The 19,017-nt window shown below is 38.0% G+C and overlaps 2 protein-coding genes across 4 annotated transcripts in view; one reads left to right on the plus strand and one right to left on the minus strand.

Moving 5' to 3' along the window:
• The window catches only part of LOC149833431 (calmodulin-binding transcription activator 4-like), an 86,191-nt gene extending 80,102 nt beyond the window's left edge, over positions 1-6,089 (plus strand). For 2 of the 3 annotated variants that reach the window (XM_090015120.1, XM_090015122.1), the window contains 4 exons: positions 3,458-4,143; positions 4,452-5,046; positions 5,352-5,642; positions 5,812-6,089. In XM_090015120.1, coding sequence (XP_089871246.1) covers positions 3,458-4,143; positions 4,452-5,046; positions 5,352-5,642; positions 5,812-5,871 — 1,632 coding nt within the window. In that variant the 3' untranslated portion in view covers positions 5,872-6,089. Of the gene's footprint in view, positions 1-3,457; positions 4,144-4,451; positions 5,047-5,351; positions 5,643-5,717; positions 5,759-5,811 lie in introns of those variants that run through there. The other variant, XM_090015121.1, reaches the window with a different exon arrangement.
• A 6,895-nt stretch (positions 6,090-12,984) lies between these two features.
• On the minus strand, positions 12,985-18,540 carry LOC149833432 (nuclear transport factor 2B). Its single transcript, XM_090012834.1, has 2 exons — positions 18,200-18,540; positions 12,985-13,341 (listed from the first exon to the last, which is right to left on the minus strand). The coding sequence occupies exons 1-2, from the start codon at positions 18,494-18,496 to the stop codon at positions 13,267-13,269; spliced, it is 372 nt and encodes a 123-aa protein (XP_089868960.1). The 5' UTR covers positions 18,497-18,540; the 3' UTR covers positions 12,985-13,266.
• Positions 18,541-19,017: the final 477 nt, after the last annotated feature.

Genomic DNA, 19,017 nt, shown 5'->3' on the forward strand with positions numbered 1-19,017 from the left:
TACATATCTTTAATTATACAAATGTACTTGAGAGAAACACCTTTCTTCATCATTGTCCACCAGAGAACGTCCCTAGGTACTCTATCGTATGCTTTCTCCAAATCAATAAAAACCATATGCAAATCTTTGTTCCTCTCTATTTCTCTCAATAAGTTGTCTAAGAAGATGTATAGCTTCCACAGTTGATCTTCCAGGCATAAAACCAAATTGATTCTCCGATATCATGACAACCTTCCTCAACTTAGACTCAATCACCCTCTCCCAAAGTTTCATAGTATGACTCATGAGTTTTATACCACGATAGTTTGTGCAATCTTGTATATCACCCTTATTCTTATATAGAGGCACCAAAGTACTCTTCCTCCACTCATTAGGCATCTTATTTGTCCGCCAAATCTTGTTAAAAAGATTTGTCAACCATTCTAAACCTTTCTCTCCTAAGCATTTCCAAGCCTCGGTAGGTATACCATCTGGGCCAACTGTCCTTCTTGATTTCATTTTCTTCAAAGCCTCTGCAATTTCTTTCTTTTGAATCTTGCGCATGAAGTCACTATTCATCTCATGAAAAGGAATGGAGAAGTCTCCAAGATCCTGAGCATGACTTCCATTAAATAGCTTATCAAAATAATCTTTCCATCTCTCCTTAATCTCCTCATCTTTGACTAAAACCCTTTGTGTTTCATCTTTGATACATCTAACCATACCCAGATCCCTCAATTTCCTATCTCTCATCTTTGCAAGCCTATAAATATCCTTCTCGCCCTCTTTGGTATCCAACTTGTCATAAACCTCCTTATATACCTTATCCCTCGTGTTTCAAACTACTTTTTTAGCTTTCTTCTTTGCTATCATATACTTCTCCAAATTCTCATTATCACGACTCTTACTTAGATTTTTATAACACTCTTTTTTAACCTTAATAGCTAATTTGACATTCTCGTTCCACCATGATGTATCCTTACCTAGCGGTGCACCACCTTTAGACTCACCCAATACCTCCTTAGCCACCTTTTTCATGCCACCCGCTATCTTATTCCACATTGATTCTGAATCCTCCTTGAGACACCAATCAACTTCCTTAACTACCTGCTCTATAAACATTCCTTGTTTAGCTCCTTTCAGTGCCCACCACTTAATTGTAGGATCTATCCTATGTCTATCCATTTTGTGGCATTGTCTAATTCTAAGATTTAAAATTAAGACTCTATGTTGTGTAGCTACACTTTCTCCCGGTATAACCTTATAATCGATGCAACAACCCTTATCTCTCTTTCTAAGTAGGAAAAAATCTATCTGACTCGTAGCTTAATAGAATCATCTAAACCTACTTGAGGTGCATAAACACTAATAATATTAATAATATCTGTACCTAATACTAATTTAATAAATAAAATCCTATCACCCTTCCTACGGACCTCAACTATATTATCTATAAACTCATGACTCATAACAATCCCTACTCCATTCCTATTCTTATTTATTCCTGTATACCAAATCTTATATCCTCAATGTTCTATCACTTTTGCTTTCTCACCTACCCATTTGGTCTCTTGTAGACATAAAATATCAATCTTTCTCCTACACATAACATCTACTAACTCTACCAACTTACCAGTTAAAGACCCTATGTTCCAAGTGGCTAACCTAATTTTATGGTTTTGAACTAACTTTTTTACCCCCACCCGTCCAATAAAGTGAGGGAACCCTTGCCTATTTGACACCATACCCGGGCGCTGGTGTGACGCGTCGCTTCCGGGCGATGACCTAGCAACCCTTGCCCATTTATCACTGCCTCCGGGCCTATAGAGTACAACGCATCGCTCAGTAGGGAACGCTCCAACGAAATTCTCATATTGGTTCATATTCATAGGGTATGACTAAGTTTTTATGATGGTTGTCACTGGCCTACCGCAACCCTCCTCCTTTATCCGGGCTTGGGACCGGTAGTGTATAACTAAACAGTTATACACAGGCGGAGTTCAGAAACACAAACCATAAACAGCCAAAAAGATTATATATGAATTACACACACGCACACACACACATATATATATATATATATATATAAATTAAACACAAACACACAATATATATAATATATACCTGAAATACAGAATATTATAATATATGCTTATGATATGTGAATATATATAATTATATATATTTACATAAAGAAGACATATATGTGTGCATCAGCAGCTGTGTGTGTGGGTGCATGTGAATTGTGAAAAAGAACGGTCAAACAGATCATATATGAATTACACACACAGATATATATAACTCAGAAATATAACTCATAAACATAACTAAAAAACAGAACCAGAAATATAACTCAGAAATACAACTCACAAACATAACTCAGAAACAGTCAACCAGAAATATAACTTAGAAACAGTCAAACTGATTATATATAAATTACATTACATACACATATATATATAAATAAAACACACAAGCACAATTACACAGAATATATATTCTAATAAAAGGAAAAAGAAAAGAGAAGCAAAAAAGGGGGGAAAGAGAGGAAGAAAACCCAAAGAGAGTGAGAAACCGAGAGAGAGAGAGATAGAGAGAGAGAGGGAAACAAAAGGGCGAGAGATGGAGAGAGCGAAAAGTGGCAAGACCCCTTTTTATACCAAGGGGTAAAAATTTTTTATACCAAGGGTAAAAAAAAAAAAAGACCACCGCCCAAGCAGTCCCAGCCTAGGCAAGCTAGACGGCGGCGCCTAGGCATTAAAATAGGGTCCCACCTCCCAAACCCAATCACCCATGGGGTGGGGCTGCACCTAGATCGCCTAGGCACCGCCTTTGATGACAAAGATGTCATCTTTACAAAGCTTACATTCATGCAAATTACATATGGCTCTCCAATTTGGAGGTTTGTTCTTCCAGTACAAGGCATCATCCATACTATGCAGGGACTAAAAAAGCACATAATACCGAACTACTTTTCCCCCAATGCAATGAAACACAGTTGACAAGTATTGCATCAAAACACTCTCATTAGTATGTTAGGAACTTTATATGGTTTTTATCTAACAAAAGGATTATATGTTTTCCTTATGAATCGTTTATTTCTTAAAGTCAACAGTTAGTGAAAGCATATTCTTGACTTTTTTATTTCTTAAATCATAGTTTATTGGTGTTGTAGGATTTTCTTTATTTTGTCATTTGTTTTTATCTTTGAATTTGCCTGCTCATGTCATTTTTCACAAAAAAAATGATGGAAAAACTTATGGCCCCACAGGGATTACCCTCAAGTTGCATATAGTTTGATCTTCAAAATGGTGGTTAATTTCTTAGTGGGTTCATCATAATATCATTTCTTCTTTGTTGATGATAACTAGGGTTTACATGACACATTAACAATTGTTGTTTTACTTGATTTGGATGCTCTCTTCTTTATTTTTTGCATCCTGTGTGTCAATTAATGTGGTTTCCATGTCCTATGCAGGTTATAGTAATTGGTGATTTCCTTTGTGATACATCTGAGTGTGCATGGTGTTGCATGTTTGGTGATATTGAAGTTCCGATAGAGATTATACAGAAAGGTGTCCTTCGTTGCCAGGCTCCTCCACATGTGACTGGAAAGGTCTCATTTTGTATCACTTCTGGAAATAGAGAATCCTGCAGTGAAATAAGAGAATTTGAGTATCGTTTTAAGCCTCACAATTATCCTATGGTTTATAATCCACCACAACATGATACATCTAGCTCAAGAGAAGAATTGTTTTTGCTCGTCAAATTTGCACAAAAGGTTTTGCATGGAACTGCACATGCTTCAATAGAAAATAATATGGAATCAAAAGGTGCATCCTCAGATCGGTTAAAAATGGGTGATAATCAATGGGAAGGAATTATAGCTTCAATTTTAGATGGTTCAGAGAATTCTTCTAATATCAAGGATTGGCTATTAGAAGAACTTTTAAAGGTGAGATTGGACCAATGGCTTTCAGAGAAATGCCAGAATGATGCAACAGCAACTTGCTCCCTATCCAAGCATGAGCAAGGTATAATACATATGATTGCTGGCTTAGGATATGAATGGGCTTTGAGTGCAGTACTTAATTCTGGTATTGTTGTTAATTTCCGAGATAACAATGGATGGACTGCTCTTCATTGGGCTGCAAGATTTGGGAGGTAATTGTCAAACCGTATGGTGTTTATTTTTAATAAATTCAATGCTGGCTCCTTGTATTCTTCTAATGGAAAATTCCTGTGCCTTGATCAACAGGATTTCACATATTTCCTTGAGAATTAAACATGTTCCAGATCCTTGTTAAGTGTTTTCTTTGCATGTTTATCAGTGTTCATTTTTATTTTCCATCAGAAATGTTGATAAAATTTTAAACCGTTAAATTGCCTCACTTGTATCTTTATCTGAAACTGTACAAGAAGACGGAAATGTTTTTGTGGTCACAGAATTCCATTTTAATTATATATTGCAGGGAAAGAATGGTTGCTGCTCTTGTAGCTGCTGGCGCATTTGCAGGAGCTGTGACAGACCCAACTTCACAAGAACCAGCTGGTAGAACTGCTGCATTTGTCGCTGCTGCCAGCGGGCACAAGGGACTTGCAGCATATCTTTCGGAGGTGGCGCTTACAAGCCATCTTTCATCACTCATGTTGGATGAAACTGAAATTTCTAAAGGATCGGCTGCTGTTGAGGCAGAAAAAACTGTGGAAAGCATATCGGAAAGGAGCAGCCTTCAACTCCATTTGGGTGCTACAGAAGATCAGCTTTCATTGAAAGATTCTTTGGCTGCTGTGAGGAATGCCACTCAGGCAGCAGCACGCATACAGTTTGCATTCCGTGCTCACTCCTTCAGAAAGCGGCAACAGATATCTGCAAACACATGTGACGAGTATGGTATGACTCAAAGTGACATTCGTGGGATAGTAGCTGCATCAAAACTTCACAGGGCTTATAATAATCGTGATCACAAGTTAGATATTGCAGCCACCCATATTCAAAGGAAATACCTGAGTTGGAAAGGGCGCAAAGACTTCCTAACCCTTCGACGGAATGTAGTGAAAATTCAGGTTTGATTTCCACACACCCCTCCAATGAGCTTAGATGGTACATGCAGCACAGCTGTTTGATGTTCATTGATCACCTTATTGTGCCGAGCAAGGCTCCATTAATTTTTTGGGTGTCCCTAGATAGATTAATCAGTGTAACTTTTCATGTTGTAAGGAGAAAGATTGTCAGGATCAAAGAATTGAACTTTCAGATTTCATTTAAAATTTGTCGTGATTGTGATGCCATTGACATTTTTTCCTTTCTGATGGATATTTTCTGCACTTGCATCTTGTTTTTAATCCTCTCCTTTTTCACTTTTTGTCAGGCTCATGTGCGAGGACACCAGGTTCGTAAGAAATACGAATTTGTGTGGACTGTCGGAGTACTTGAAAAGGTCATACTACGCTGGCGTCGGAAGGGAGCCGGCTTACGAGGATTCCGGGCAGAGAAAGAATCTGTTAATGAGGATAAGGATGAAGACATACTCAAGGTATTCCGGAAACAGAAAGTTGATTTGGCTCTTGAGGAAGCTGTGTCTAGTGTGCTTTCCATAGTTGATTCTCCCATTGCTCGCCAACAATATCGCCGCATGCTTGAAAGCTATAAGCAAGCTAAGGTTAGCTCAGTTACAACTCACAACATTGAAATCTACTGGTATATTTAAGAATATCACGGATCTTTTCTGTTTCAGATGCCCTTATAATGTGTGGGTTTTTTTCACTTGTCTGGACTTGGTGATTAGTCAACCCAGCATTGAGTTATTTCTCTCTCTCCCCCTTCTGCAGGCTGAAAGGCGTGATGATGATTCTATGGAGGCTGATGACTTGAACCAATTCAGGTATTAGTTGGATGTCCATATTCTTGTTATCAATCCCAGGTTTGAATCCTGTAAAATATTTAATGTAGATTGTTGGAATGATTTTTATAGCAACAGGCGCTTGTACAGTGTATTTCTAGGCCTGAAAGCATTGTAGTCTGCATACACCTATGTAAGCTTGAATTTTCTTTTTAATAGATTCTTTATCACTAAATGCATGACAGCATGTGCATTGTGTTTGTGTAATTCATGTGTCTGTGAATGCACTGCGGGCAGTTTACAGAATGGATTAGACCACTCTTTCCTACTGCAAGCATAGAGTGTAGACGAAGAGTTGGAACATGCCTACAAGAATTCGTGAAAGCTTTTCTGAAGGCCAGATATCTCCTTAGCCATTGTGCCTCGTGGATGATCCTGCGATAGAATAAATTGCATCCTGTTTGGCAATTTCTTAAGTTAGGATATAACAGCTTATGAGAAAAGCAGCATCGTGATTCATTCTTGAAAAGGGATACAGCTATGCTAATCGCCTTAGCCACATAGGAACTCCCTGTTAGCTTCTCTACGTCGTGTATCTTAGTGGGTGATGATTCTCACTTTGGCGCATCATTGATGGCTTCAAGATGCCACACTCTCGAGGGACTGATACCGAGCTCCATCTCAGAACCTGACTCTGCTCTACTGCCTTGTACACGGACTCTTGAAGGATGGTTGCTTTACTTCAGCTAATAGCTATGTCTCATAGATGCGTGGACACGAGAACATTGGATGCAGGTTCAAAAGTTTTTCCAAAATGGGACGTGGACACAGATATTTTTTTAATAAATAAAAAATTATTTTTGATATATTAAAAATACTTTTTATTGAAACATTTAAAAAGTAAAAAAAAAATATGTGAAAAATAACGACCATATGAATGTGCCCTCATGTCGCCGGGGACAGGGCCAAAATGATGTGTCCTATAACAAGGGCTAATATCATTGTTTTTTAGTCCCGGTATCTGATGCAGGCCACCATAGTTGGCTCTGACTCGGCTGAATTGTCTGATTTTTTGGGGTTTAGCCGCTAATGGGTTTTTTTTCCTAAAATTTTACAAGCATGTGAATCTAATCTGCTAGATGAGGTGAAATTGAATGATTCTTTATACTAGCTGCGGATCCAGAAAAAAAATTGTCTTTCAATCTCGCTATGCAAAATGAGTAGCAATACCGGGCATTAATAAATCTTTTAATGTAAACGCTGTTATTTCATGCAAAATTCAAGTGGGCGTTGGAAATTCACAGACAATTAGACGCATATATATATATATATATTGTAATAGGTATGTGCTAAATGAAATATGCTAAATGAAACGTGTTGAATGTGTTTTTCATTTTTTTTTGTTTTATTTTTAAATTCTGACCGTACAGATGTGATCTATGTACTTGAATTTACGGAGATCAACTCTTGAAGTGTTCCATTAGACACATGGGTGGGTTTTTATAACATTCAAAAAATCAACCGTCCAAACTCTTTGTAAATTTTTGAGGCTCCAAATATCATTTTTTTCATCAAAAACACATGATCAAGGTGTGGATTCCTTGTAAATCAACCATGCCCAACACATTTATGGGGTTGGAACTGCCAAAAAACACAAAAAGATCAGAAAAACTCAGTTAGCAAGTACTCTCTCTCTCTCTCTCTCTCTCTCTCTCTCTCTCTCTCTCTCTCTATATATATATATATATATATATATATATATATATATATATATATATATATAAACTGAAATATGTTTACCAACCAAATGTTTCCTTGTATGAATCAAGATTTTGGCATAGTCCATTTGCTAGGAATCAACTGCTAGTAATAGGATACAAAAATGTGATTTTCTATGCTTGAAGATTTATGAAAATTTTAAGCCATTGATTTATCCAAGAGTTTATTTCTATAAAACTAAGCGTTTAGATCACATTCGTGGGGTAAAATTTTAAAAAATATATAAAAAAACCTATGAAAATCTTGGTTCATAACAGTAAACATATTTGGTTGGTAAACATATTTCACTATATATATATATATATATATATATATATATATATATATATATAAACTCTAGAATATGAGAACTAAAAATACAGGTATTTTCAACACTTTTTTTTCAAATCCAGATGTGTGGATGTGCTTGGCATGGTGAATTTGCTAGGAACCAACCATTGGATTCTATATTTTTGATGAAAAATTGTGATTTTTAAGTGCTTGAATATTTATAAAGATTATGAGCCATTGATTTTAAAGCCTTAAAAAAATATGATTTATGCATCAAAATGAGACTATTCAAGAGTGGGTTCTTGTAAAACCAAGCATTCAAATCACATCTGAATGGTTAAATTCAAGAGAAAAGAACAAAAAATTCATGAAAATCACGGTTTACACTTAGTTCTCATATTTTCAGTTACAAAAAATCCATGAAAATCATAATTTACACTTAGTTCTCATATATATATATATATATATATATATATATATATATATATATATATATATATATATATATATAACCTAAAATATGTAAACCAGGGAAATTTTTAAACGTTGTTGAACCAACAGGAATCGTCCGATTTCATATCGGATTCCCCTTCCCTTCTTTCCTTTCCCCTCCCACCACCTGCCATGTCTTTCTCCGATGTCGACCGTCCCTTCCCCACCGCCCCTATCCTGACTCGTCGCTCGCCTCTCTCTCTCTGCCCCAACCTCCTCGCCTTCCACCTCTGACCGACCGGATCCGTCCTCTTCCTCCCCTCCCTGCTTCCACCACCATCGGATCCACCGTAGATCCCAGATGAAATGACGATGGTGGAAGGAAACAACCACCGCCTCTTCCACGGTCGTCCCCTTCCTCGCCAACCACCGCCGCAGTCGAAGGCCGGTGGAGGTGATGGCTCCGCCACTTCTACTCGTATTCCACCAACGACTGGGCCCGACCTAGATTCGACCTCGCCCAGCCTTTCTCTCTCTCTCTCTCAGCATTGCCGTCGGTGGTCCTCCAATGTGGGTGAGAGAGAGAAAGAGAGATGAGTGGGGGTTGCACAGGAACCGTCCGATCTTCAGATCAGGCAATTCCTGTTGGTTCAACCAGTTTATATATTTCACTGATTTACATATTTTAGTTATCCTATATATATATTGAAAATTTACGTCAAAACTCGGGTCGAGTTCGAGTCTGGTATGAAAGTTCACAAACCATACCCGGCTCTATATATTAACAGAACCTTTTAGGTCTGGCCTGGATTCTATTTGAACCTTCTTATTTATCACCAAACCATAGGGTTTGGTATGGTTTGGGTCTGGGTCAAACTCGACCCATTGACACCCTTAGTGCCATTAAGAAGTGGGTGCAAGTAGCCCCAAATAAAGTGTGAAGTAAAAAGTGAATTCTTAAAAAATATGCATGAAGCATAAAATGTTCAAGAAATTCGGCCAAAAGCGAATAAAAATTGAATGCGAACAGGTGAAGTGACATAAAATATAGATAAAATTTGTATTTTTTATTTAAATCCTTTTTTCTTTTCTTTTGTATAAAAAATATTTATCATATACGTGTAGATTTTAAAAATAAAAACACTGTTTTTAAAATAAAGTATAATAAATCTGTGTAAAAAGAGTGTTTTCAAAATATCATCTTTGTTGTCTAATAGAACAAACACTAATACCGCAACGGAGCTAGTCAAAATCAAATTTGTTTAACGAGGAACCAGGAATGGCAATTTGTTTGGACCAGGGATGGAGGATATAAAACTAAGAATGAACCGAGAATGGAGGTTAAAATTAAAACCTGTGCAATAATAGAGGCGAGGATGGACTTACTCTTGCCCCTACCCCCATCGATTTTCATTAAGACAATTAATATATATATATATACTCTTAATCCTAAGATAAAACTCTTTCTAGAATCTCTACTTTCTCTCTTTCTAACAAGTGCTAGCTCTCATTTTTTCTCATCTCTTTCTTCTTCTTCTAATAGCAGAAGGCAGCAGCAACAGCAAAAGAAACGAAAAAATGAGGATTCCCCCCCCCACCTCATTCCATGTGGACCAAGGATGAAGGACATGAAACGAGGATGAAGGTTAAAATCAAAACCCGTGCAGAAAAGGAGGGCAAAATTTTGAGATGGGATGGGGGTAGAGACCTTGTCCCCGACCACCGCATCGGTCATTGCCATCCCTAAGAGGAGCTTGTGGTGGATCTAGGGGTGTCAACAGATCAGGTTTGATTCAGACTCATGTGAAACCAGACTTGGACTCAGTTTTCGGGTATAGTATCAGGTCTAGACCTGAGTCTAATAAGGTCTACTATAAAAAAAAATCATACTCAGATCTGATAAGAACTACATGAACCAGACCCAAACCATACCCGGTAAAATTATATTTTTTATCATTTTTACATTGAAAATTTATGGGTCTTAATTGAAACTCGAGTTGGGTTTGGGTCTAGTATAAACTTTCACAAATTATACCCGGGTTCATGTATTAATTGGGCCTTCGGCTCTAGACCCAGGTCTTATTATTTCTCACCATACCCGGACCCTATAGGGTTTGGATCGGGTCAAATTTGGTTCAGACCCAGTAAAACCAGACCTGAACCTGATTTTTGGGTATGATATCATGTCTGGACTCGAGTGTAATCAGATCCACCATAAGAGAAACCATATCAGGACCCGATAAGAACTACATGAACCAGACCTAGATCATACCCGATAAAACAATACAGGTTTTAATTGAATCGAGCTCGGATCTGGTATAAAATTGCACAAACTATACTCAGGTCCATGTATTAATCAGACCTTTGGGTCTGGACCTCGGTCTTAATCCGGTCTTCTTATTTATCACCATACCCAGACCCTATAGGGTTTGGTTAGGGACGGGTTTGAGTAAACCCAACCCATTGACACCCCTAAGTGGATCCTTTCCATGGCTTTGGACCTATCAAGCAAGGAGCACCCTTCTTGAGTAAGAGTCATTTTTTTCTCGTACCAGTATTTAACAGTCTTCCTGCCCATAGAACCTTCTACTCGGCCCCATTTTCAATCCAAAAATAAGCATTTCACTTTCTAAAAATAAGTTTTTGCCAAAATTTTAAAATGGCACCTAAAGTTTGGATATTAATAAAAAAATGCACCTAAGTTTTCAAATTTTTTAAAATAGGTACTTAAATCTTTGCACATAGTCAAAAACATAATTTCATCCGTTTAAGCTAGGTTACGGCTAACTCAAGATGAGTTAAGAGAGTTAATTTACTAGTTAACCCTTCAAAGATTCTTAATTTACTAGTTAACTCTTCAAAGACTCCTTGGTGCATTTTTTAGGGTATGATGTTAAGGGTAAAATAGCAATTATACATTACATTTAACAGCAAACTTAACAGCAATAATCTATTGACTTCTTTAATTAACCATGAAAACTTTTGGGTGTGTTTTAAATTTTTTCTAAAACATAGGTTCCTTTTTTAATTAACGCCTAAGCTTTAGATGCCTTTATGAAAAATTCTCAAAGTTATGTTAAAAGTATGGGAAGCACGAAAAAAGCTTGTGGTCTCACACTTGCTCAATGAACATGAAGCAACTGTCTTATCCTTTATAATAATCAGTTTCTAACCCGTTATTATGGCGCTATTGCGAATAAGCCTCTGGTCAATCATTGTAGCCGTTGTCCCGTCTCCAAGCACGCAAAAAACAGAGCCACAAATTGATGCGATACAACACATACGAAAGAGTCAGAAAGAGAGACTCTGCAGAGAGTATGGAAGGGGAGGAACAGAGCATGAAGATGATCCACACAGCCATCCAACGGCTCATGGAGGAGAAGAGGGAAGATGGTGGAGTCTCCGACGGCCACGTCACCAGCGACGAAGAAGACCGGCTCTTGCTCTTCCGATTGTTATCCCAGGTGAACTCAATTCATCACTCGCCCTCATGAAAAAAACAAAAACAGAATACAACGAAAAAGAAATAAATGGTTTTTTTTGTTTTTCTCTCCAATTTCATTTGATTGGTAGCGGTAAATTTTTGGTTTGGATCGTTTTCTTTCTGCTTAATTCATTTCCCATGTGATAAGCGGGGTCCTCTGCCAAGCTGAAGGCCCAGTTTCGAATCCCTCTGCCACGTGGGGCTTAAGAGATATCTGGTAAGGGTCTGCCTAACCCGAGCTTGCCTTAAAAAAACAAAAAAGACTGCCACTCAAAGACAAACCCTAAACACCATAAAACGAAACTGATCCAAATAACACTGCACATGTCCCAAACTCAAATCAGAACAAGAAATGGATTATCATAGAAACCATACCCATTACCCACTTATAGAAACCATACCCACAATGCATTCCGGGCAAAAAAGAGGTTAAAGCTTTTCCTAGAAGAACTTCATCCTTTGAGGCAATGTTGCCAATATCACTCTAGGACCTGAATTCAGAGAATCAACCGATTCAGACTTTTGAATCGGTCATTTTTTCTTTTTTAATATGAAAAATAAAATAAAATTAGAACATTTTATTAAAATATTAAAAATCATCTGAGGGCTGAATCAGCCCTTAATGGATTTTGGGCCGATTCAATACGAGCCTATTCGCATGTATACTGACAATACAAAACATAAAAAAGATATGAAACATTTAACTTCCTTTTCAGAAAGTGAAAAACAGACACGTCTTCCATTGTTAATCTACGATATTTTCAGAAAGTGGTAAACAAACAGACAGAACCATCTTCCATTGTTAATCTGAATGGGCAACTGTGAAACCCCTGTATGGTATAAGAATGAGATAGCTGGATGGTTAGGTCCCACTATGATAACCAGGAATCTCAGGTTCGAATCCCACAGGATTATCCCTCAACTTGCTTATCAACTGTGAAACTTGATATACAAATCATCAAGCTCATTTACCATGTTCACCGTCCAATAATTGAGTGGCTCACCTCCATCATAATAAAAAATTTGCTTCATGTTACATCATTGGTTCTGTTGTCAAATCCTCCACATGTTAATCACGTCCTCACCAATTATGATGTCCTACCCAAGTAAAGGGTCTAATCTGAAGATTAAGTTTACTTAACGACATTAGGTTTATGATCAACCTAAGAAACTTGAATTGTAGTCATACAAAGCATATCCACCAAAAGCAGTCTTTTATCATTGACATATTGCTGGTCCTTTTCAGAAGAAAAAAAACCATGGTTCCCTAGCAGGTAGTCTCCAACATAACATTATCTCATTTTCCAGACACCAAACAGGCTGAAGAACAGCATAAAAAATAAAATAAAAAACACTCTGAAAAATCAAACAGCCCAAATCCCCAATTTCCAAACCACCATACAGAAGATAACCTTTAGGAGTGCAAAGCATCTCCCCAAAACAATTGACGATTCAAACTTAATATGTGCTGCTGAAGTTTCAAGCATAGTTCAGCCGAAATATGTCGTTCAAGACATAAAAGCTTCCCTGTGGAGTTGGCATCAAATGGAACATCTGCATTGACACACAGTAAAAGCAATCATAAGAAACACGAATCAGGGTCTATAGCAGTTAAATGAGAAAAGATTGTGCAGGCAGCTGTATTTTCTTCCAACACAGAATTCCCCGTTCATGCATGTCAGAACAGTTCATCTATGGATTTTGCATTTGTTACAACAAATACATGAGTTAGCAGAAAAACTGACAAGTTGAACCAGTCAGTGACCACACATAATTTCAAAGTAATGAACTAGCAAGCAAATTAACATGTTGAATCAAACATTGAGAATGGACACTGGGTCAATAAATAAATAAATGAAAAGGACCTCGGAAAGAAAGAACAAGAAGAAAATCCACAATTTCACATGGGACCATGTCCGCAACAGAAGAGGGGGAGGAGCCATAATACAAGAGCTGCCTATGAGAGAACAACAAAATATATACAAGGGTTTATCTAACATTAAACTTTTAACATTAGATGCATTCAACTTATTAAAATGACCAAAATGCTCTCAAAAGTAATGGTATTTTTTAAAATGCAGGGTTACTTTTTTGGGGCATTATAGTTCTTTTGTATTTGGAGGGAAATCAAAAGTTAAACACCTTTTTCAAAAATTTAAAAAGTGTACTTTATAAATTTGTCAAAGTTACTTTTTTTACCCCAAAAAGTGGTAATGTATTTTAAAAAATGCCATTACTTTTAGGTTAGATTGGTTGTTTCAATAAGTGAATGCAACTAGCTTAATGTTAAATAAACCTTATATATATATATATGAAAAATATATGGTGGTTCTGTACTATGATACCTTATGGTGGTACACAGTCTTGTTTGTATAGGTCTAGCCACCAAATGAAAGATCTAACCATATAGATGTGTTTAACATGGTTTATTTACTATGTTAAAAGGTTCTATCATGTTTAATACACCACAAGGTTTTGTCTTGAATATGGGAAACCCCGCAACCCATTACCACGAATCACAACTCGAAAGTCCAAGTTGCTTCCTACCTGTTTCCAAAAATGTGGTGCTCTGCGCTTTCAAATCAGTTTTCCACTAGCCTAAGCACTTGTAACTTTCATTTAGTCACCAAAATGTCAAATCAATTCCTTCTCTCTTTGACCAACTTTGTTATCAAACTCCAAGAATAAAAGTTTAATTCATAATGTTCAAAATCAATAAGAGAATCTGAAGTGAACATAATGACTAATAAGACTGACAAGAAATTGTCAATAAAATGGCCCAACTTTGCAACAAGCACCTAACAAAAACCATAATAAGAAGGGTTTTGCTTTTAAGATCCCAAAATGCTTCAGCACTGATTCCTCTTTCCCTTTCTAAGACTTCTATGTCACATCCATTGCAATCTGTGAGATACAAATATTGTATCATGCACGCAACACCCATGCTATGATTGCAGTATTTTGGGGACGTCAAATATCCATTTGAGATTTGGCATGACTGCTTATGTCAATAGCTAGGAATACTTTGGACAACTAGCTACAACAGATTCGTGCATGAGGTTCTATGCAGAAGAGCCAACTTGCCCGTGAAAATGATATCCAAAATGCACATTTAGAAGTTAACAAACACTTTGTCATCAAATTGTTAACACAACAAAATTCAGTACTATTTGAGCTATCAACCCCAATGCTTGGACCCTACCATAGTCATCAGAGTTTGTGGATGCATTGGAAATTTAACCCCGCCAAGTGACCACGAAATTAGAAGGGCCTATCTCTTTTGAAGCCCACTACTCTTAATTTCTTACAACTTGCACATGTGATCATGTTTTGGTTTCTTGCTTTTACACATTTTCTCCTCAAAGACGAATACATTTTCAGAAATCTATGCATGAAAATTCCAATAAGAACTTTGTACAAGTGTCATACAAATCATTTTGAGAAATATCTAGCAAGATATCTAACTTAATTAACCAACAAAAATGCTTACAAACAAGGCTAGGAGAAAGAGATTAGTGAATGCATCAGCTTTTCTTCATTTCAAATATTTTATATATATTCCTTATAAAAAAACTGTTTTCCTGCATTCCTTCCATAATAAATTTTGTCCCCTCTAGCTTACATTCAGTGCTCATTCATATACATAGACAGGTGAAGTTCCCAAATTTTCTTTTAAAAAACATAATGCAATTTTCTGCACTCTCGAGTCTAGAACAGCACCATGTATTTTCTTTTCAAATGCAACCAAAAAACCTGTGTTTCATATCTTTCAACAACATATTAAGGTCGGAAGAGGTCATGTTGTGCTACCAGCTTGTTAGTTTACCCTACCATGCAACAAAGAATAACGTCTTGACCGACAAAAGTAATACATAACCTACAAAACCCACTATCAGTGCACCTACTGACTGAACTCCTAAACAAAATGTCTTTCATAAAAGAAACACAACTTTCCCAATGACAATCATGTCAAAACAATAAACCCATCCCACGCAAATTTCTACGTATAACAGAAGTATGATAATTATGGCAATCATGCCAACAAAACCAGCAAAGAATATATCTCATTCTACTGTCATGGGACACAAACATATGAAGGTCAATCCTATGAAAACATTTGAACTGACATATGGATAAAGTTATTGAGATGACTGGAACCACCTTAAGGTGAACATACATACAATTTTCTTAAATAATCATAAAAAAGAACCTAAATCAATTTCAGTGATCACTCCTGGCTGCAAAAAACAGATGTTCAAGCCTCCCTCTGTTTCAGGTAATTTTGTTTATAAACATATGAAAAAGGAAAAAAGAACTCATACATCCACCTCACTAGATCAGAATGAAGTGATTATGATATATTCATGAAATATCAATTTACAGCAGCAACAAGGAATACAGGTATCACACAAGCATTTTACAATCCATTAAATCTGAATTTAAGGGTATGTTTGGTTGCTCTTTTCAAAAATGAAAAGAAATCTCATGAGACTGGTGGTGCTTTCGGCAAGCTCCCACTCACCTCAAATGAACCAGATAAACAAGGAGAGGGAAGGGACTGGAGCTCGCCCACGAGCTCCACCTCATCGGCTGGTGGGTGAACCAACAAAAAGGGGGAAAACACATGGGGGAATGGAGCACGCCGGTGGTGATTTACAGCAAGCTCAACCTCCCAAAAGAAAAAAAAAGGAGATGAAGGGGCTGGACAGCGAGCTCCACCTCATCGGTTGGTGGGTGAGCCAACAAAAAAGGGGAAGACATAGGAGGGATGGAGCATGTCGGTGGTGATTTATGGCAAGCTCCACCTCACAAGAAAAAAAAGGAAATGAAGAGGCTGGCCACCTTGTCGGCTTGTGGGTGAGCGAACAAAATATCGGCAAACATAGGGGGGGAATGGAGCATGCCGGTGGCACTTTCCAGCGAGCTCCACCTGACAAAAAAATGGCATACCAGAGAAGCCAGTTCCCCCTGACTGTGCTTCTGACAGGCTTCTCCGGCATTTTTGGAGGCATCTTTGACTACCTTGTTGGATGAAAACCCCAACCGTCTGCAACCTCCTTTGTGCACAAAATAGAAAAGAAGAAAGACATTGGGGCTTGCCCCAACGTTCAAAAGCAGATGTGATTTTGAATCGTTAGATTCGAAATCTCACATGAACTCGTGAGATTCGAAATCGCATGAGTTGAGAGAAACCAAATTAAATATGGTTCGGTTTTTCATGGGTAACAAATGCTTTTATTTGGTTGTTGGGTCAAATGAGATTTGAAATCTCATAATGAGATTTCGAATCTCATGAGGCTCAACCAAACATACCCTAAATGCAGTTTGGACAAAAAAATCTGAAATGTATTTAGCCATCTAAAACCATAAGTAGCACTGCCACAAATACTTTCATAACGTGTCAACAGACCAATCGGAATATGAAATGGTTGAATACAACAATAACAACAACAACAACTACGCCTTCATCCCAAAACAATTGGGGTCGGCGATATGAACCAAAAAAGAAAATCATTCTGGGTCTTCCATATGAAATGGTTGAATCCAACACTAAATAAAAGATGAATCCACGGAGAGATTCATAGAGTAAACAAACCCTCTTCACCCATCAAACAAACAAAAAGATCAACAAAAGTAAGAAAACATCTAAGGTACCGTTTGGAAGTGTTAACTGGGTTTTCAGCCCAAAACCCAACTCAACAACCCCAGACCCTATCAAAACACAGCAATAACAAAAATACACGCAAAAACAAAGAGTAAACAAATAAATAAATAAACGGATCTCAGAGAACCCCAAATTTACCGTCAAACGAATACAAAAGCACAGCAACAAAACAGATCCACCTCAACAAACACACAAAAGGATACCCAAACCCTAGACCATCATCTAACCAAACCGAAAATACTAATACTAATACTAATACTACTACTACTAATAATAATAATAATATGCGCTACCCATTTTGAAAAAAAAAGGGGGGGAAACAAAAAGGATCGTTTAATCGAACCAATGAACAATCCCCGATTCCCAAACGCCCGTCAACCAAAACCAAACTAATCAAACAAACAATCCCCAAATCCCAAACCATCATCCATCATGTCCAGACAATGAATCTAACCACGAAATCACGAACCCCAAAATGATCATCCACCAAAACCAAACAAATCAACGAAACAATCCCTAAACCCTAAACCCCAAACCCCAAATCAAACCCATAATGCCAATGGACCTACCAAAAAAAACACCAACATGCATATACAAAACCCTAATTTCCAAATCACCGAACACCTTCCAGAAGAAACACCAAAAAAATGAAAAGAAAAAGAGGGACAAACAAGAAATGGAGATCGAATCTACAAAAACGGGAAAAATCCACCGACGGCAACAACAGGGAAAGAAGGGGGAACGTGCCTGGCTGAACTTGAGGGGGTGCTGTTCGCCGGCGAGCTGGAGGTTGCCGGAGACGAAGACGAGCATGCCGCCAGCCGGGCCAGAGGGCTGGCAGTCGACGGTGGTGATGGAGTGCTGGCATTGCTGGAAGGGGAGGGAGGTAAGCTTGGCGGCGATGGCGTGCGCCCCCTGGATCTTCTGCCCCTCGAAGGTCAACATCGATGCCTCCTGGTAGAGGTTCGCCAGCCCCACCCTGTTCCCGTCGAACGTGCTGTAGTAGTGCTCCACGAACGCCTTCGCCACAGCATCGGGATCCATCGACACCCTCCGCCTCTCACCTTCCTCCAGAGAGATAGACAGAACTCCTTTTGATGGCGGAAGGAAATGGCGGGACTATTTATAGAAAGACGTAGGGACATTTTCGTCATTTTCTGTTCGGGGGAGAGAGATTGCGTGAAACATACGACCGGGTGGGTCGCTTGAGAGTCGTTTTTTTTTCTGAGTTGAATCGGTTTTTGCGAAGCCGGAAGCGGTTGGGTACCCGGAGCCGCCCAAATAACAAAGTGTTGACTTCAGGTAGGGCTGTCAACGGGTCGGGTCAGGGTAGACCCGGAACTGACTATATAATTAATTATCGGGTTCCGGTTTTGTTGGGTCACAAAAATGGAAACTCAAACCCGGACCCCCATAATTTCAGATTTTTTTTCTTAAAAATACTATAAAATACGCAGCTTGGGTAGGGTACCCAGAAAAAAAATGGGTAGGGTACCTAGCAAAATCATGGCCCAAGCCCGGCCCACATATTGCTCTAGTCAGGTTTGGCTGGACCCAAATATTAG

This window comes from Nuphar pumila, chromosome 7 (genome assembly GCF_984573655.1).
Source record: "Nuphar pumila chromosome 7, dmNupPumi1.hap1.1, whole genome shotgun sequence".
NCBI classification, from domain to species: domain Eukaryota; kingdom Viridiplantae; phylum Streptophyta; class Magnoliopsida; order Nymphaeales; family Nymphaeaceae; genus Nuphar; species Nuphar pumila.